General features: G+C 42.5%; 4 protein-coding genes across 4 annotated transcripts; 1 reads left to right on the forward strand and 3 right to left on the reverse strand.

The window, feature by feature from the left end:
• The first annotated feature begins 7,370 nt into the window (after positions 1-7,370).
• BDCG_03114 (aspartyl-tRNA synthetase) lies at positions 7,371-10,800 on the forward strand. The gene is made up of 3 exons (XM_045418713.1): positions 7,371-8,426; positions 8,515-9,245; positions 9,307-10,800. The coding sequence occupies exons 1-3, from the start codon at positions 8,198-8,200 to the stop codon at positions 10,501-10,503; spliced, it is 2,157 nt and encodes a 718-aa protein (XP_045275222.1). The 5' UTR covers positions 7,371-8,197; the 3' UTR covers positions 10,504-10,800.
• Positions 10,801-11,052: 252 nt separating this feature from the next.
• Positions 11,053-11,873, reverse strand: BDCG_03115 (nuclear movement protein nudC; the record flags this gene model as incomplete). Its single annotated transcript, XM_045418714.1, has 3 exons — positions 11,053-11,084; positions 11,201-11,522; positions 11,631-11,873. 3 exons carry the CDS (start codon positions 11,871-11,873, stop codon positions 11,053-11,055), a joined length of 597 nt encoding a protein of 198 aa, XP_045275223.1.
• A 943-nt stretch (positions 11,874-12,816) lies between these two features.
• BDCG_03116 (transcription initiation protein spt5) lies at positions 12,817-16,374 on the reverse strand (the record flags this gene model as incomplete). Its single annotated transcript, XM_045418715.1, has 5 exons — positions 12,817-13,478; positions 13,538-13,719; positions 13,777-14,358; positions 14,430-15,904; positions 16,012-16,374. 5 exons carry the CDS (start codon positions 16,372-16,374, stop codon positions 12,817-12,819), a joined length of 3,264 nt encoding a protein of 1,087 aa, XP_045275224.1.
• Positions 16,375-16,884: 510 nt separating this feature from the next.
• Positions 16,885-19,306, reverse strand: BDCG_03117 (acyl-CoA dehydrogenase). Its single transcript, XM_045418716.1, has 3 exons — positions 19,168-19,306; positions 18,787-19,064; positions 16,885-18,663 (listed from the first exon to the last, which is right to left on the reverse strand). Exons 1-3 carry the CDS (start codon positions 19,292-19,294, stop codon positions 17,914-17,916), a joined length of 1,155 nt encoding a protein of 384 aa, XP_045275225.1. The 5' UTR covers positions 19,295-19,306; the 3' UTR covers positions 16,885-17,913.
• Between the last annotated feature and the right edge of the window lie 773 nt (positions 19,307-20,079).

A 20,079-nucleotide genomic window follows, 5' to 3' on the forward strand; every position in this document is an offset into this window, starting at 1 on the left:
GAATAGCAGCAGTCTGTGAGTCAATAATATTAATCTTTTTATTGATTTCAAATATCTCTTTTCTTTTAATCACTTCAGAAATGTTACACTTGTGTAGTCTCATTAAACTTCTAAAAACTCTTTGAGAGAAAATAGAAGAAGAGTGCTACAGAGTCTATAAGATATCAGCTCATCACTGTAAGATTATCTCTAAAAAACTCTTTGAGAAAAATAAGAAGTCTTAAGTGATATTTCTTGCTCAATATCTCTGACATGTAACAGAGTAATCTCTACTAGTTATCTCATAGATTGTAATCTCTTTCTCAGCATTTTTCAAATACTCAAGCAGTTCTTATAAATTCTCTGATAATGAATAATCTTCTCATTTAACAAGATATTGAAGCTTACTGTAATGTGTTCACTTGTTCAATATTTTCTTCACAAGATATTCAGTATCACTCTTAATCTTGATATTATTCAGTCAAGACAGCTCTGCTCTGAGATATTACTTATAGAGCTTCAAATAGAAAATATGAAAAACAGAATGAATTGATTTCAATTCTGTGAGTAATTTCAACTTATATGTCTGCTTACTCATCACTCTTATTATTAGAAAAGATTCTAGTCATCACTCACTGAGCTTCTTACACAGTCTCATTGTCTTGATATTCTTTGCTGAAAGTAGCACTTGATTCTCTATTGAGAACTTTATCAGAAGATGTTTTCAATTGTAGTATTTTATCTATCACTTCTGAGTGTGATGAATGCTTTTCACTGCCTTCTCATGAATTTTATTCAAAAGTTTCAATCTCACTTTTACTTCTGACACTGAGAGATACTTCATTCTCTGTATCTATCTGATATTTTGACTGTCTATCTCTCTCTTTGAAATGTCATCCGCGATGTCACTGAGTAATAAAGAATTATATTCATAACAAGCATAGAAAGGAGATATCTTTAAGATTGCATTCTTTGTATTGTTATATATGAATTCAGCAGTCAGAAGATGTTTGAGTCAATCATTCTGATAATATGAATAGAACACTTAAAGATGCTGTTCTAGTGTCTGATTCTGATGTTCAGTCTGATCATCAGTCTGCAGATGAAATGTGATACTGAGAAGACATCTTATTATAAGATGATAGTAAAAAGCTGATCAGTATTTGCTGATGAAGAGGGATTCTTGATCTGTTATCAACAATTTCAGAGCACTGTGATTATGAATAATAATATCTAAAAACAGGTCAGTCAATTCAGAGGCTTTAATCTTTTTATAAGTAGAGATATATCTGATCATCTTTATGAAGCAGTTAACAATGACTAAAATTGAGTCATATTCTTTGACTCTTGTTGACTTTGACAGGTCAACTATGAAATTCATTAATAGATTCTGTCATGAGTAGACTGGCCGCTGGGACCATGAATTTCACGTTTGGTCTTATTTGGTCTGGTCCCATACATTTCTTGGCGTGAATCCCGCTGGGACTGGCTATCAAAAAAACAGGTAAAGTGACTATATATCAGATCTTAGAATGGAACCATGACTTGAAAAAAATGAGAAAGTGATCCCATTTGGTCCCATTTAGTCTCATTCTTGGCATAAAGTTACTATTTTTAGACATTTTAAGGTTTTTTTTAGACTATTTTTAATTTTTTAAAAAGTAACGCTTTTTGGTAATGCTCAAATGAGATTTAAAGTCATTTAAAGCAATAAAAATAATTTAAATTGAGAAGTGGAAATCATGGTCCCATTTGGAAAATGTGACAAAAGTAGACAGTAAGTCCCACTGAGACAGTATGGAACTACTATCTAATGTTAAAACCGTGTAATGGGATCAGTCGAATTGGTAATGAAACTATCAAAAAATCTGGTCCTGGTCTCAGACACGGTCACACGGTCAGTCTAGTCATGAGCTCTTTGAAACAGGCAGTGACATCAACTCACTGTATTACTTATGTCATGAGACCTTTATTCTTTGACAGATATTGCAAGTTTTAACATACTCTTTGACATCTGTCTGAAGCTTGTCTCAAGTGTATTTATGTTTTAGAAGCTTCTCAGTCTTCTCTAACTCAAAGTGCCCTGCATGGAGATCATTATAATGAATTCTCAATAACTTCTGACACATCACTCTACTACAAGAGATGAAGACTGAATCATTCAGCAGTAGAAGTTCACATTCTTCTAGTTATCAGTAACTTGATTCCTTAGCAGCATCATCTCACTCAGAGCCTGTCTCTTTCAAGTTCAAACCAGATTCTTTCTTCTTCAACTTCTGAATTTAAGCTGTAGTAGAGATGTCTCTCTTCTGTAACTCATCAATGAATTTCAAAAGTAGTCAGATTGAAAGATTATAGACTATTTCATTCTTTGCCAATTCAATGATTGCAAGATGTGATATGAGAAGCTTATGATCTTCAGTGTCAGTTCTCTGTGAGAACCTGAGTTCTCTTTCATCTTCTATACTGAGTCATGCAGCTGTCTCTCTGGCGCCATTTCCAAGCTTTAGAGAATCTCAATCCTCTACAGCCAGCTTCTTCTACAGTGATGACAGAGGTTCTTTTATAGAATTCTTCTTCACATCAATGATATTATAATCAGGCTGTTTAGACAGCATATTGATGAGGTTAAGCTGATCTGAACAGTATTGAATATAGAAATCATACTCTGAAAGCAGCTCTGTTCACCTGACTTGATATTCTGTCAAGCTCTTTGTTATCAAGAAGTAACACAGATTTGCATGATCAGTGAGAACTTGCACTGAGTACTTACTACTCTGAAGATAATGTTGTCAGATCTTAAAGAATTTGATAATTGCTAACATCTTCTAATCATGAGTATCATATCTTCTCTGTGTAAGTGATAACTTCTTGAAGAAGAAGATCACTGATCTTTATTTACAGTGTCTTGTAGACTCTGTGAAAAAGTCTTCTCTCACAGACAATTCATTGTCTGTTTCTTCAGAGATGATTATTCTCTGATTCTTTCAATGTTGAAAGGTCTTCAGTGTCAACTGTGAAAAGATTTCATAGATCTCATTCTCAGATGCATCAGTCTCACACTGACTGAGTAAGTCAGAGTTAAAGTGATTCAGCATCATAATATCTGTGAAAGCTTGTTTCAATTCTGTAAATACCTGCACAGTGTCTTGAGTGAGAATAAACAGTCTCATTTTTCTGTCTTTCACACTTTCCTTCAACAGATCTGTAAGAGAGGCAGTAATCTGTGAATATACATAGATGAATTGTCTATAGAAATTCACAAATTCTAGAAACATCTGCATCTTACAGTATATTCATGACATCAGCCAGTTCTCAATAATGAAGACTCAGCTTCTGTTCATTGAAATATCATTCATCTTAATAACATAACCTAAGAAATCAATCTCCTGTATGTAGAATGAGTATTTTTCAGTGTTTGCATAGAGTTGATACTATCTCAAGTGACTCAACACTTCTCAAACATGAGTATTGTGTTCTTTCTTCATTTTTGAGAAGATTAGAATGTTATTCAGGTATACTATACAGAAGACATCAACAAGGCCCTGCAGTGTCTCATTTATATAGGTCTGAAAGGTGACTGAAGTGTTACAGAGATTAAAAGGCAAAACAAGATATTCAAAATTGCTGTACTTGATATGAAAGACTGTTTTTCAAATGTCATCTTCATTAACTCTGATTCTATGATAGACATTCTGTATATCAATCTTTGAGAACATCTTTGCTTCAGATAATCAATTAATCATCTCATCAATCAATGATAATGAATAGTGATTCTTAATTATTACCTTGTTGAGACCTCTGTAGTCTATGCATAGACATAGTCTATTATTCTTCTTAAATACAAAGAGTATAGACACTTCTGTCAGACTCTTTGATAGATGTATTCAGTTCTTTGATTACACTTCTTTAAGATATTTATGTAGAACATTCAACTTCTTTACAGACAAGTTGTAAAGAGACCTGTACAGCACTGTTGCACTGTCTTCAAGACAAATCTTGTATCATATCTTGATATCAGAAAACTTCACTGCTTTCTTTTCTGAAAAGACATTCTTAAAATCTGTAAAGAGATATTGTATACATTCATCTTCAATGACAGATACTGCTGCTAATCTTGCAGTGAGAGTGATGACTTCTTCATCTATTTTCAAGTCTCAATCATCTGCTATACAGTATATTGACTCAATTCTTTTCTCAAGATTCTTCTGATGAAACTCTTCAGATTTCTCTATCACTGTCTCTTCATTAGTGAGACAGTACTGTCACATCTAAGTGACTCAGTCAATGAGAGAATTGTTTTCTCTCAATCACAGAAGATCTAGAATGATGTTCTCATCTATGATGTTAACTGCATGAAGAAGCAGACTGCTCTTCTTGAAGATTTCTTCTGAGTCTGTGATCACACACTTTGCCTGAATTATGCTAAAATAGTGATATTTTATTTCATCAGTAAATTTCACATGGCCTGATAAATCTATCTTCTTTCAATTTTTTATCAAAGAAAAGAAATAGAATATAAAGTTGATATCTGCTTCAGAGTTAAGTAGGTATCTCACTGATATCTTTTCATTCAGAGTATGCATTGTGATTATAACATGAACTTAGAGATGTGAGAATTATCAATTCTTTTCTTTCTCTTCTTTATCTTTCATGAATATGTTTGTCAGAAGAGAAGTCAACTTTGAGAAGATATCTTCTCAGTTTCTTCTCTTCTTCAGCTTCTTATAATCACTGATATAGTGACTATCAGCTCTGCAGTTGAAACAGAGATCTTTGTCAAATCTTTTTTAATATTTCTTCACAGTGAGTGAAGAATCAGAATACTTGAAATTCTTCTTTATTTTCTCTACACTGAAGCTGTTATAACACTGTTTAGATCTCATCATTGATTACTTAGAAAGAGTCTTGTTAGTCTTTTTCTCAGAGAATTGATTATTCAAATAGATTCAGAAAGTCAGATTGATAAGCTCAGTGTAATTGATTAATGAACTCTGATATTATAATATTATTGTTCACATCTTATGAGTCAGCTTTGTAAGATAAAGCTGTGTTTTTAATTAGTTCAAATTATCAGTCAATTTCTCTCAATATTCTTCAAATCTTGTATTGAAATTGAAAGAATTCTCATTATCTTATTAATATAATGAGTTGAATCACTGTGTCACTGTGAAGCTGTAATTGTAATGATCTTTAATTTAATTCAGTAGAAAGTTCTTGAATTCTTCTTAAGTTATGATAGTATTGATATGCTCAAGCTCTCTTTTCTTAATAACTCAAGTAGTCACAGAGATGTCTTCAAGAAGGTTGACAGTGTATATTACTCATATCTCATGAGTATTATACTGGCTCAGATTAAGGCAGAATTTCTGTTCAAGAGTATAGATAAAGCTGTGAAATTCAGATAAGATATTTCTCTTATATCTTAGTGAATCTCTGATCTTAATCTCTCTATCTTCATAATAGATGTAGATGTGTAGAGGTCATGACAGTGATAGAGTGATTGAAGAGCTCATGTCAAAATATACAGCAGTTTCAGAAATCTCAGATTCCTGCTGAGATAGAGATGTACACACTCTAGGAAATAATGTAGTGTTTCTCTCAGAGAGTGAGATCAGATCAGTCTCAGTGTGAGTGCATGAGATCATATTGATCTGTTAGAGCTTGACTGATTCAAATATGTAATCAGATTGAGTGATTCAAATTGTAATATAACAGAACTGAAGTGATGACTAGTCAGTGATATTATATAGAGATAGTTGTTTAAGAAGCTGTATAAGTGAGCTTGACTGTCTTGCTTAAATAGTGAGCTTGTAGGTTATAAGATTATTGTGAGAATATCATAGATATGATACTTAGTACACTAAGAAGATTGTATAAGACACACAGTAACTTTTATATATATTTCAGTAGAAGTAAAATGAATTACTGACTTCTTTAATAGAGAGCCAGCATCTAGCTATTCTATATAGACAATAAGTGAATATCCTCCTCTCATTCCATGAGTGAGAATAGCCAGAGTGATACCTCAGTGATGTCTCATTATCAAGGAAGAGTAATCTGCTGACCTTGTATAGAAGTGAGGTTCTCATATCCATCAATTAAATCTTTCTATGATATATCCGAATGATGTCATAGAGTGGTTGGAAACCGGTTCAGACGGGATGGAATCATCCGCATGGAAGTGATGAGCCGTGTGGAACCGCAACGGGGCCTTGGCGCGGCCGGGAGCGTGACAAGAGGTAAAGAATCCGCGAGGAGCGGGATTTCTTACACATTTTCAACAAGACTTGATAGCATATGTTTATATAGAGACTTGAAATGAATTCTTCACTTCTCAGAGTTAATATAATGTGTAAAAGAGAATTCTCATTAAGTTCTTAATAAAATATCAGTTTTATTAATAACTTCTGTATTAGTTAACATATTAACATATCAGACTTTATAATTAGAGTTATTAAATATAATTACTGATTTAATATCTAATGTATATTTAACTTTCTTCTAATATTCTTATAACTCATCTCTTATAGTATCTTTTTATACAGATATAGTGAGATATTAAGTAGTTTCAGCTGCAGTTATCTAGTTCTGTAGTATTATCTGTATAAGATTCATAAGATTGCCTGCAGTGTAATAGATAGATTAATTCAGATTATTATTAAAAGTCAGCATTCTGAGAATGAAGAATAGTGAAGAATTTAATGAGTTGAAATGAATAGATTCTATAAATGAATATTAATATTAACTCTACTTTTCTTTGTTCTGAAGTTTCTTTATTATCTTATCATTATTAAATTTCATACTCTGATGAAAACTGATCTCAGTCTCATCTTACAAGTTAGAAGCTTTCTTATAATAAGTGATTATTCTATCAATGAGTTATCTAGTAAAGTATGTGATTCTGAGTCTTGAGCTGAACTCTGAAGTAATAGATGTATCACTTATATTAAGATGACTCTGCTTCTTCTAGATATATAAAAAAAAAAAAAAAAAAAAAAAGTGATATTCTTCACAATGAAGAACATGCTTTCTTAAAAATATAAAGTATATGAATTCACTGACTGACAGATTCAGAGAAAATGAAATATCTCTAATAAAGAGTAAGAGTCTTTTTAAAAAAGATGAACTATCTGTGTCAAAAATGTTGATACAATGTTCTAAAAAGAAAACGTGTCATTCAGGCTATAACCTGTAGAATAGTTGAAGATCGTGTATTGATAGATCTATCTACAAGAACATAATATAGTGGTGGGTCACGTGATCTAGTGGGATCGCTAACCGCAACGGCCGTAAGGGCCAACACAGGCCACATTTGCAAGGTCAGCTTACATAACGAGGTCAAGTGGCGCACTTAGCGAGGTCAAGTTTTCTGCTTCCTGCAAGCTAGCAACCTTTCAATCAAGCAAGCTTTACACCTTCCACAGTTGCACCTTAAATTTTTAGTACTCATCAAAACTTTTGAGAGGATCCTCCGTAGAGAGATGTGACTCTGAGTGAAATCAGGTGTTTAGGAATCATTTTGCGCTTTAGCATCTGACGGCTGACGGGGATATCACAAGACTATCTCAATTCATTCATTCTAAAGAAAATCAATCGCCCACTAGCAAATATTAACATCGGAAAAGGGCAGAAAATCAAGTTTCCCACGCAGCAGGCTTAAGAAGCTAAAAAACTATCGGAGAACAGGGGAATATAGCTGCAAGAGCTACAAAACACCGTCCAAGAATTGTTGATCAGAGATGCCTTTTCAATGCGTCCGCAAAGTAACAAGGTGGATGTGCCGAACGCTGTTATCATCTCCCCATCCAACCTCCTACTAGTAAGCCACTTAAGCCACCCCCGAAGGGATAGAGAGCTACGATAGCTAGAGGGGAGGAGAGTACATTGTTCATATGGTACACGCTAGGCTTTCATCATCTATGGCAAAAGAGGCATGTTAGCATTCTTATGCTTGAGTTTCGATTTCGAGGAATTCAGCATTTTAGGGGACTCACTTGTTCAAAACTTGGAAGGATGGAGAAAAGAAAGGAAAAGGAAGAGAAAGTCGAAAGTCGAAGTTGAGATTTTTATGTTGTGTGAAGTCTTGGCATCATGTTTGTTCATCTGTCAAACAGCACTGAGCAACTATTAATGCGGCAACCCCAGGGACATTTCGGTGCAATAAGACATTCATATTTTTGGATCTCAATTGTCCGGACCCGCGCCTGAAACCCCTATGCTCCCCACCCATCTTTCTCCGGGAGCCCTTCGGCTTGCCGCCATACGGCGTCAAAGCTACCTTGAAATATCAAATTATATACGAGGAATTCGAGTCGCCTACTCCTGGGGACCAATATGCAACTCTGGATGCGTCCGAGGTTTTCATGCCGGAAGTTGGTCGCGCCAGCAGAGCGCTGCTTGCTCTCCGTCGTGTCGCTCCCATCTTGAAGAATACAAACAATCTAGTACGAGGACGGACATCTAGCCTAGTTTTCATATCATTGCCAGTTTGTAAGAGGAATTTTTGACTAATTTGATATTTTATCTGTATAGTAAACTTTCCAGCTGCCACAGTTGACCTCAAATCACTTATAGAACGTCCGGCTTTGGGCCAGAAGGTTGTGCTCCATGGCTACCTAGGGAAGCGAGTCGATATGGGAAAGAGGATGGCCTTTGTTCGCCTAACTGATCCAATTCTGTCACAAAATGTTCAGATCATAGCTTTTGCAAAAGATAAATCCTTTGCCAAGCTGAAATCCATTGAGGCAAATAGCCCCGTGGTTGTGCAGGGGGTCGTACAACAAAAACAACCTAGTTTGAAGGAAAAGCCAGACGCTAGGGAGGGGCAGGAAGCCAAGGCCGACAGTATAGAGATTGCCTTGGAGGACATACACTGTCTTAATGAGTTTCCTAAGGACATTATCATGACCCCTGACACAGTTTTCCCCCCGGAAAAGCGGCATTTGCAGATCCGAGCCGATAGCAAACTTCGTGATGCACTGCGATTCCGTGCGCGAGCTAGAAATGTCTTGCGAGAAGCATTGGAAGAATGCCAACTACCTTTCATAGAAATCGAAACACCTCTACTGTTCAAATCTACCCCCGAAGGAGCAAGGGAGTTTTTAGTTCCCACGAGAAGACGTGGGATGGCATACGCACTCCCACAAAGTCCGCAACAATACAAACAAATTCTCATGGCTAGCGGCATTCCGAGATATTACCAATTCGCCCGTTGTTTCAGGGATGAGGACCTTCGGGCAGATAGGCAACCGGAATTTACGCAGGTACTCAACCCCGATCCCTTTTCAAGCTTTGGGTAGCAGTGCCTCTAACTCGTCCGAGTAGCTCGATTTAGAAATGTCATTTGCAACTGGGGAAGATGTGATAACGGTAATCGAAGCTGCTGTGAAAAAGCTATGGTCTTCCTTAATGACACACTCTTTACCCTCGGAGAGCTTCCAGAGGACCACTTATGAAGATGCCATGGCCAAGTTCGGATCAGACAAACCAGACGTACGAATCGGCATGGAGATCAAGCGGATTGAGCACATGGTACCCGTCGACCTCGTTAGTAAAATCAGTCCACTGCATAATCCCATAGTTGAAGCCATGAAACTAGAAGGAAACGAGAACCCGGAAGATATGCGTAATTTCCTCAATTCGTTCATGGACTCTCCTGAAGCGAGTATCTTCCATAAAAATCCCGCAGGCGGACCTGGCGCCTTCGTTTACGACTCTAGAAAACCCCTCTCGGGACTCCAGCCGTTTGGATTCGAAGCGACATGGGTTCTCGAGCAAGAACTAGACCTGAAAGACGGAGACCTACTCATAATACAAGCTCGCGAGAACGCACCCTTTTCCGGAGGTTCCACTCCACTAGGTGATCTTCGTCGGGAAATCCATAAAGCGGCCGTGGAAGCCGACCTCACACCCGCCCCTACAGGTTTCCACTTCCTCTGGGTCCAAGAATTCCCCCTATTTTCCCCCATTACCGATTCCGAGCCCGGCCAAGGAGGCGCAGCCGGCATTGCATCCACACACCACCCCTTCACGGCCCCGCTGCGCGAGTCAGATATATCCCTTCTACTCACGGACCCAACGAAAGTAATCGCAGACCACTACGATCTAGTCCTCAACGGCGTCGAACTCGGCGGCGGAAGTCGACGTATCCACTCTGCCGCGGTCCAAGAATTCATACTTCGCGACATCCTGAAAATGCCCGCCGAGAGGCTTGCTGACTTTGCGCACTTACTTGAGGCCCTGAGGGCCGGGTGCCCACCACATGCTGGCATTGCACTGGGGTTCGATAGACTCGTGGCAGTTATGCTGGGCAAGGAGAGTGTGCGGGATGTAATTGCGTTCCCGAAGTCTGGGAAGGGAGAAGATTTGTTGATTAAGTGTCCAAGTGAAATGACGGAGGAGTCGTTGCGGACCTATCATCTTCGGTTGCGGGATGAGGATGCTGATGGGGAGCAGAAAATAGAAGGGGATTTGGGGGAGGCAATTAGGATAGGGGATCATGCTACTCCTGGAGCTGGTTAGGTACGATATGGGAAACAGCTTCTCATTGTTCTTCACTCCTTCTCCTCCTCCTCAACGGGGTTTGATACACGCCTCGTTATGTTGTTGATAGATGTTGGCATACCAGTTTCTTAATTTCAGGAGCCCTTGGGATTTATGTATTAATAGATTAGATACCAACCATATTTATTTAGACTTCTTCTCTCTATTTCTCTCTATACAGTAGATTGTTTTTAAATAAGAGTTAGCGCACACTTCGATCAATGAACTTATCATCTACCACATGAGGAGTAAGCTGACCAGCGCTTAACTCCGGACCCCGGTTTCTTGTAGCTACTGTATGCATTTTTATAATGGTCACAGATTTTCCTTTCATTGTTCGTAAATCATGGTATGTTCATATCCACCCTTTTCTACCTACACACATACAGAGCGTCCCATTGGCTCGTCACACTTAATATTAGTACGCCTAGATTCATGTTTGGCCAGGTTCTTTTCACTCTGTTCCTGCCATCCCGAGTCTGCGCTTGCGTATTGAATATTTTATACGATTTAATTGCATATTTGCATTTAACCAATCTTTGCGTTGGAAAAGTCCATCTCTACAGAGCAAAGGGAAGTAGTCGTCAGCAATTCACAAGCTTCCAAAACCAAAGGTAAAAGCAAACATAAACCGCGCAAAAGAGATATATAATAGGAAATTTGAAAAAATACTCACCCGGATGCTCTTTCTGGAACTTCCTCAACAGCTCCATCTTCTTCTCCTCATCACTCGTCGGCTTCCCCATCTCCTTTTGCCGCTGATCATACATCATCTTCTCTACCATACTCCTCGTCGCACCGTCCAAATCTCCTAGCTTTGAATTCTCAGGCGTGATCTTCGACACGTCAATGCGTGGCGCGGACGTCACGATATGCGGCCACCATTCCATTTGGTTAACTTTATCGAGGTGGATAGAAATTTCTTTGCCGGGGGGCTGGGAGGTGGGCTCGAGGGTCCAGGCCGATTCGTCGACGCGGATTGGGTGTGGGAACATTCCCTATGCCAATGTAAATGTCAGAAGAAAAGGCAAAGAAATCAAAGAAATCAAAAATCAAAAAAATATGTACGGATTATAAACATGATTGTACTCCATGTCCGTACATACATCGATAAACGTCTCTCCGCCTTTAATGCCGACGAAGATCTTAGTCCTACTCAAATCTACCTGCAAATCCCGCCCTCTGATATTTGCCGCTACAGGAATCGTCACATCGGCATCTTTAATCGTTTGCGTCCATTTGTAGGGTAGTGTGGCTTGTTCTGCGTCCTCTTTTGCCTTGCGTTCACGCTCTTCGCGTTCGCGCTCTGCGATAACTTCCTTGCTTGGACCTGTCTCAGTGTCTGACATTGCGTTTAATTTCGGCTGAGGAGGAGTTTCGGTTCGATATACTGTCCGTGGCAAGAATATTCCTTTGGTTCCTTTCCTGGCTTGCTTTTCCTGAGTGAAGTTTGAATAGAAGAAGTCTAGCGTGGTTAGGTGGGCGCCCAGAAGCCTTCGCCGCAACTCTTAATGTTTTGCTTGTGGTGGGGCGGCAGGTTGCGGATTTCCCTAGCTCTTCAGTCGGCACGGAAAGAGTTATGGGTAGTTAGTTAAATAAGGGAAAAAAAAAAAAGAAGAAAAAAGAAAAGAAAACCTAGAAGCATATGACAAATAAAGAAGATATCCACCAACAGACCCTCTACCAGCCCGTTGTCTTGGTCCTAATGTCTGTATTTCTACGAGGTTCTTTAGAGCTCTGACGGGTGCTGGAGATCAGTAGGTAGCAAGCTTTCAGATTGAATAGCAAACTGAGCAAACATCTTATCAGAGAGATATACAACATCTCCCCCGACGTTCGAATATAACCACGCAGGAGAAATAATATAGAAAACAGAAGAGATAATAGAGACAATCTAAAATTAACTAGATTTTAATCAAAATTTCCCTTTTTTTTCTCCCTCACCTTCGCGAGAATCAAACCCAGGAAGCTGGCCCTTTTATTGGCAGCACACCAGCAGAAGAAGACGAAATAGATAAAAAGGCGAACGAACGCTAAAAGGAAAAAGGAGAATAAGGAGGAGAAGCAAAATAGCCCGGTATACCTTAATTCCATGCTATGGCGACGAGGGAAACGGAAAAAGTGCTAACTACAAAATAAGAAAGTAGACGCCCGAAACGACGCCGTAAAACCACAAGTGAAAGCTACGTGACATGGAAAAGCAACAAATCCAACTGATCACACACTCATCTCCGAAAAAAAGTCCAAGAAACACCAAAGTCCCGAAGCACACTTGGACTAGCCATATCACAATCACGGGCTCGGAGTGCATTCTTCGTATCTAGGTCCGCCATCATCACCCGCGCTAGGTGTAGCTGGAATACCCGCCCCCATCGCTGGAGTAGGAGCATCGTACGGTCTCCCACCTCCGATGGCAGCAGGGGTTGGAGCATCGTACAGCTCGCCGGTGCGTTTGGCAGAATAACCTGAAGCATCCGGCGTCGGCGCATGGATCGCACCAGGCGTGGGTGCATTGTCTGCCCAACCATGTGGTGTTGCAGCAGTGGCACCAGGTGTCGGGGCGCCACCGTAGGGGCCAGGTGTGGGTGCGGAGTAATCCGTGCTCGGGGTTGGGGCATCGTAGCTGCTTTTACTTCCGCTACTATGTCCGATAGGTGGAGGCGCTGCGGATCCGGGCGCCCATGCAGGGGTCCGCGAGCCACCGCCAGGATACGCCGGTGTTCGGGAGCCAGCGGCGAAAGCATCGAAGCCCGAAGTCGAGGAGCCGCCGAAACCAGAGCTGGAGTCATAGGGGGTCTTTGTTCCGGAAGTCCAGGCAGGGGTGCGGCCGCCGCCAAATGTGGTACCGCCATATGCGGTTCGGCTGCCGTCGTATGGGTTTGAAGTACGGGAACCGTCCGCTTTCCATGCCGGGGTGCGAGAGCCGCTTGCTGTTGCAGAGCCCCAGGCTGGTGCTGTTGGATTTGTTAGGAATGGATCAGGTTGTTGACAAAGAATGGGAATGAATACTCACTTCGTGAGGAAGAAGACCGCCATGCAGGAGTGCGTGAGGGGTCATTTGCAGCCAGAGGTGTGCGACTTCCTGACCAGTCGGGGGGAGCTGCAGAGCTGCCGTAAGGGATTCGGCCCCGCCCGGCTCCACCACCGCCTCTACCGCCGTATCGGGAGAGATCAATTGAAGCACCAGTGATAGGACTATGTGGATGGTCAGATTGGACAAAGCTTTTAATGGAGGCGGAAGGAGACACATACTCTTTTATGGCGAGCATATCCTTGTCCACCGTAATCACCTTATTCTTCGAATGCAACTCAACCCGCGCTTGAGCATCAGTCGTATCTTTAACAATACCCAACAGGCCCTTGAAGGGGCCTTTTCGAATCGTAACAGTCTTGCCAATAGTCCGATCCCTACCAAACGACTTCGGTGGTGGCATTCCGCTGCCATTCATTCCATTTTTCTGGATTGCTGGGTTCATCCTCGAGAAATCGGGAGCAGACCGGCTGGCTAATCTCCCGCCGCTGGTTGCGACCGTAGTAACATTCGACGCTCGTGTAACAATGATACCCGCGTTGTCGCTTGCGTCTTTGTTGTTAAGGAAAAGGAATGAACGGTGGATGTGGATAATGGCGCCTGTTCGTTGTTCTCCGGTAACTTCACGGACTGTATCGCCGCTTCTGATCTCCGAGCCATTACGATCTGTGGAGACGGCATTGCGACGCTGGAGGATTTTATTCATGACTTGGGACGGCAGTACAGTTCTAACTGATCCGTTTTGATCAAGGACCCGCATCGATTCTCGATCTAGCTTGATAATACAACCGACAGTTGCTTGGCTGCAAAAGTTATTAGTACAAGTACAGGCGTCAAGGGGCTATGGAAATTGTTTCCTGGGAGAAGCACTTACTCAAGCTGCACGAGATCATGAACATCATACATGCCAAGTTTCCCATCAACACCAGCATCCGCAGCTTCTCGAATATCCTTGCTGAACACCGTGATTTCCTGCATACTCATGTCGCTGAGCAAAGTAACCCGGTCATCCTTAATGCGAACCACCATACCCAACTCGTCACGGAATCGACTGCCGCCAATGACTTTAACATGATCACCTTCTTGGAAGCGTTTCCTGAGGCCCTTGATAGGCACATCTATCTGCTGTCCTTCAAGTTCGCCTTGCGTAACCTTAATGGAGACAATATCCCCGCGGGTGGATACCGTCCGGCCAACCACACCTTGCTGCTCGCCTTGGAAAACCTCAACAGTATCCCCAGGGAGATATGAGTCTTCAGTAGTCGTATTTTTAAGACTCGCAGCCAAAGCAGCAAGATCAAGATTCGCAGTGCCATCATCGGCACCACGGGCGAACTTGGTAACCTCATCAAGTTGTGGGTTGACATTTTTTGTAATTAGATGCTGCACTTTCATATCTTTGATAAGGAACCCGTCAACGTAATTATCGCCAAGGTAATTCCAAGTCTTCCCTCCAAGCCCAGAGGTAGCACTCAGATACCTTGCATGCTTTTTCTTAGCCTCTGCTTCGCTGAATGGTCGTTGCGGCGGGCGAGCAATGGCACTATTAGCACCTGGTCTCTTCCGTTTCACATCACCATTAGGTGCGCCCATATCTTCGTTTAAACCGTAGTCCAGACGAGGAACAAGCCTGACAGTAACGTCCAGTCCGTTCGTCTCGACATCTTCGAGCTGCGCCAAGTCGCCCTGGTACTTCCCTCGCTTGATGCGTACCCAACCACCAGGGATTAGCTGTTCCGATTTGGTTACCCTGAGTAGATCGGGCATTTCCTTCACGGAGATCAATATCATCTTCGACTTGGTATATACATTCGACATATCGTTCAGGGCATCGAGGACGTCGGCCTGCTTGCGGGCTTCAACATAGATATATCCACTCATAGTTCCGCCCCGCTCGAACGCAGACATGATCCGAATCGGCCTCCTGGAGTCCGGTGGACGGTCCTCGATTCTCTTCATAATGTTAAAAACAATCTCCCTTTCCTTGCCAGGGCGACATTTGACGGCCCATATACTCGGATCATCAACACTCGGTAGCAGTAATCGCTTCGGCACAACGACCAGATCTGCTGCCGCAGCTCGGTTCCGGCCGTACCGTTCTTTAAGGGCCTGTGCTTGTTTCTCAGCATCCATTGTAGCCTCTAGATCTCGCTTCCGATCCAGCTCGCGATGTCTTCGATCATCAGTCTCCGCGCCAACGGGTAAAGCGTCGAGATCGTCAGGGTGCTCTGCGACGAATCCATCACCCATCTCCTCCTCGTCTTCTTCAGCATCATCTTCTTCGTCAACTTCAGCTTCAACCTCAAGGAAGGCATTGATTCCCCGCCGTCTACGTTTCCGTGGTCGACCCTAGAATAAAAGGCATCAGTAAACCCGATCCAACACCTCTTTCTTTTTATGTCCTCAGTCGTGATAACCTGGCTGGCGATGCCAGAACAGAATCCAACTAAACTCACCGAAACAGCCTGCTCATCCTCGTCATCATCGTCATCTTCTTCGTCCTCCTCTTCTTCCGAACCTCCAGCATCCCTGTCCCCACCACTCTCATCCACGTCCCCATAATCCTCTCCCTCTCCATTCTCGCTATTCTCAGCCTTCTCTTTTCTCCGCAAAGATTCATTTTCTTCTTGGTCTTCCTCGTCGCCCCCTCCCCCTACCCTAGACCTATCATCCCTCGCCACATCATCGTTAGGTGTTGCCCCCCGTTTCTTCTTCGGCCGGTCATCATCGGAATCCTCGACGGGGGCGGGATTAAAGTCATCATCTTCCTCTTCGGATCCGAAGTCCTCATTAAGGAAATTGCTGGGCGGGTTAGACATTGTGTAGTTGCGTGAGGCGCTGACGAAAACTTTCGATAGTTTTGCTACACGTGTTTTTACTTTCGCCGGTGGTCGAGGTGTTGCGCTCAGAATAGTGAAGACAATAAGGGTTCATGTACCGTTATGTACGTGTCTGGATCTATGGCCTCAGTACTTTCGCCTGCCTGTAGAAATACAAGCCCCCGAAGCTCGAGCTCGTTAGGATGAGGTTTGGTAGTTACCAAAGGCGCAATCGTACCGAGGGTATCTCGTGTCGCAATCGGAAGATTTCAAACAGCCTTCTGTAGATGAAAACGGAAAGGTAAGATTAGAGAGTGCAACGTGCTCCCTGCTTCACAAGCGCCTGGCGTGAATGGGAAGTAGTGAAAAGGATAAGCATTAGCGATGAGCAGCGGTTGAGATTCTTTGCAAGTTTGATGGATGCGCTTGCGGCGCTTAACGGCAGCCGTATTCGGCCAATATAGATTGGCGCGTTTTATACATCACGTGATGTATTAATTGTTTAGAGACGCAGTGGCTCCTTGGCCAACAAGCGGGATTATGGATTATTTACCTGGTGCAAGTGACATCATGCAACAACTGGATGAATACTGACACAATACATGTCTAAATAACAAAAAATAAATCGAAGAACAGCAAGGCTGGAGAACTGATATCCACCCAGCATGGGTAACTTAGGCCGAACGGAAACAATCCCCAAAATGCAGAAAAAATAAATTAAAAATAAATTAAAATACAATAAAATAAAATAAAATAAAATCCCGGAGATCATAGCATGCCAGTCTTGGTCTTTGAAATAAAGGAGAAGTAGAAGAAATATGTATGGATGGTATGCGTGTATGTACAGTACATGTACATGTACATGAAATGAAAATTGGATATGGAATGAATGTCCCCCAGGATAAGTTAAAGAAAAAGGGAAAACCACAAGAAATCATAAAAACGCCAGCAACCTACAGATTCATCCCAAAGAATTGGTGAACCTTCAAACTCTGCCTCATACTAAGATCCAACATAATCTCCTCGCTCCCGCCGGGGATCGCATACGCGCGCACATCCCGATACAACCGCTCAATCTTACCCCCCTGACCACCCCGAGTATAACTCAAACCACCAAAGATCTGACTGGCCTCTCGCGCGCAGAACTCGAAGGTAGTGGTCGATTGTGCTTTCAGGCCCGCAATGGCACCGCCCAAGCGGAACGCGGCCTCCGTGTCATCCATAGACTGGCATTGGAAAACGAGGTTTTCGAGCCAGTTGTGCGAAGCTTCGATCTGGCGCGCCATGTGCGCGAGCTTCATGCGGATCACTGGGTGGTCGATCAGGCGCTTGCCGAAGGTGTGGCGCTTGTGGGCGTATTTGACGGATTCTTCGTAGCAGACGCGCGAGAAGCGGACGCATTGGATTATTATACCCATGCGTTCGTGGTTGAAGTTCATCATGATCACTCAAAGAGTAGAGTATATATGCGTTAGAATTACGTTAAGAGGACTTGGGATATTGCTTCAAGAGAAAGGTGGGTATGGGTGAGGTCTTTGATCACCTACCTTTGAAGCCCTGGTTCCCCTTGCCGATCAGGTTCTCAACGGGCACCTTGACGTCTTCGAAGGTGACGTAGGCAGTGCCACTTGTTGACATACCCTGACAATCCATCTTGCGGGTGCTGACTCCACCAGCGGACCGCTCGATGAGCAGTACGCTAATACCGTTCATGCCCGGTTCGCCAGTCCGCACAGCGGTTGTGAAGTAGTCAGCCCAAATGCCGTTGGTAATCCATTTCTTCTCACCGTTGACAATATAATGCCTCCCATCTGGCGTCAACTTAGCCTCGCAGGAAATGTTGGAAACATCGCTTCCACAATCCGGCTCGGTAATGGCTAGACAGATGCGCTTATCACCAGACAAAATAGCTGGAAGGATGCGCTGCACCAATTCCTTCTTTCCATATTTGATAACTGGCGGGCAGCCGATACCAAAACCACCAATCAGGTTCCATACGAGACCACCGCTGGCGGCGCGCGAGAGCTCATCGGTGACAATCAATTCATGGAAGAAATCCCACTTCTCTGGCGGTACACATTTTACTTGGTTCTTGGACAGGGCCGGTTCATACGCCACACCCATCAAACCAGCCAGATAGCCTCTGTCTCCCATTTGCTTGTAGAGATGTTCGGGGATGGCCTTCGCCTCGTCCCAGTCATGGACATGTGGATCGATCTCGGACTCTACCCATTCCCGAACCTCCTTACGGAGAGCAGCGTGGGTCTCATTGTAGTACATGGAGGTGTACTGTTCAAGGGGAAATAAGAGAGGGAGAAGGATAATTTGTTAGCCAATAATGTTCTGTCTTCATGAACGAAGTCTTTTGTGAAATGATTAGATCTGCAAAGTGTAGAAAGGACAGAGACATACACCCTGGTACCAGGCGGGGTCCGCAAAAGGAACGAGGTCGCCATATGGCTCTAGAGCAACGGGTGCAGCAGTTCGGGATGCGACAGCATTTTCAGAATTGGACGATCCGGCCGCCGGAGGTGTGGCAGGCGGGGATGGAGGGGGTGGTGGTGCAGCTGCAACTTTCTTCGAGTCCAAAGATCCAACCTTCAGTTGGGGGCTGTACTTTTTCAAAACGCCAGCATTGTGGTATTTCCAAAATTGCTTCGAGGCATCCTTTCCAGCGACTCGCTGCAAGACTAGTTGGAGGCCATTATAGTCAGCACCGTCTCGAATTAATACATATAGCTACCAGCTCGGGCAGGGAACCAATGTTGCGGACCAACGCAAAGTACCACATACTCTTTTTTCCGCCAGGATGTTCATCCTGGAACTTGGTGAGGTCGTAGACATCTTCATCAATGATAATCCAGAGGTTGTCCGGCTTGTTGTGAGACGTCACAGCGTCCTTCGAGAAGACTTCAGACATTTTCTCCCCCCCCCCCCCCCCAAAAAAAAAAAAAAAAAAAAAAAAAAAAAAAAAAAAAAAAAAAAAAAAAAAAAAAAAAATCGAGGACTCCTAGCCCACAGGAATACGAAACACAATGAATGATAAGACTAAAATATGAAAAGAAAGGAAAAGTATCTCCTAGAGAAAGATAGGAAGAGGTTTGAAAAAAAAAAATCCGACAAGATAAATAAAGACGGGCGGATTATACTTTTTATATCATCATAAGGTACAGAGTATAAAGACAACAAAGGCCTTGTGCTCCCTTTCTAGTCCCAGGAGAAATACCCCATAATAATAATAACCACCTGTCGGCTGTCGCATGTCCTTTCATTTCTCTCTTCCGCTCTTTTTTGTCCTTTTAGTTGAAGAATCTTTGATCCTTTCGTTCCGCATTCTGCCCTTTGTTGGCGGCAACGGGCACACAACCCTGGCCCAGTTTCACATGTCAAGCGCTGCCTCCTCAGCATCCGCGCATCATAGCTCCACCAGCATGTATCCAGCAGGTCTCCAGGTTCATGTACCGCACCACTTTCACGCTTCCAAGGTTGCTAAGCTCTAGTTACGTCACATGCACCACCTGCCATGTGCTCGGTGAAGCGCTGGAACACACCAAAAAGAATTCGACAGCTCTCCTTACTCTCCCCGTGTGTGGCGCTGATTCAGGAGGTCAGCTCCCATGCAACGCAATTGCATTTTTTTTTTCTATTGTATTTTTTTTTTTTTTATATTATATATATATATATATATATATATTATATTTTTAA

Source organism: Blastomyces dermatitidis (assembly GCF_000003525.1).
Source record: "Blastomyces dermatitidis ER-3 genomic scaffold supercont1.3, whole genome shotgun sequence".
Classification (NCBI taxonomy): Eukaryota; Fungi; Ascomycota; class Eurotiomycetes; order Onygenales; family Ajellomycetaceae; genus Blastomyces; species Blastomyces dermatitidis.

Bases quoted from the DNA above. Each gene is read 5' to 3' on its own strand.
- BDCG_03114 (XM_045418713.1), top strand. From the start codon at position 8,198: ATGCTCCCCACCCATCTTTCTCCGGGAGCCCTTCGGCTTGCCGCCATA. The intron at 8,427-8,514 runs GTACGAGGACGG...TTATCTGTATAG, and splicing joins TGAAGAATACAAACAATCTA to TAAACTTTCCAGCTGCCACA. The intron at 9,246-9,306 runs GTACTCAACCCC...TCGTCCGAGTAG, and splicing joins GGCAACCGGAATTTACGCAG to CTCGATTTAGAAATGTCATT.
- BDCG_03117 (XM_045418716.1), bottom strand. From the start codon at position 19,294: ATGTCTGAAGTCTTCTCGAAGGACGCTGTGACGTCTCACAACAAGCCG. The intron at 19,065-19,167 runs GTATGTGGTACT...GCCTCCAACTAG, and splicing joins ACATCCTGGCGGAAAAAAGA to TCTTGCAGCGAGTCGCTGGA. The intron at 18,664-18,786 runs GTATGTCTCTGT...CCCCTTGAACAG, and splicing joins ACCCCGCCTGGTACCAGGGT to TACACCTCCATGTACTACAA.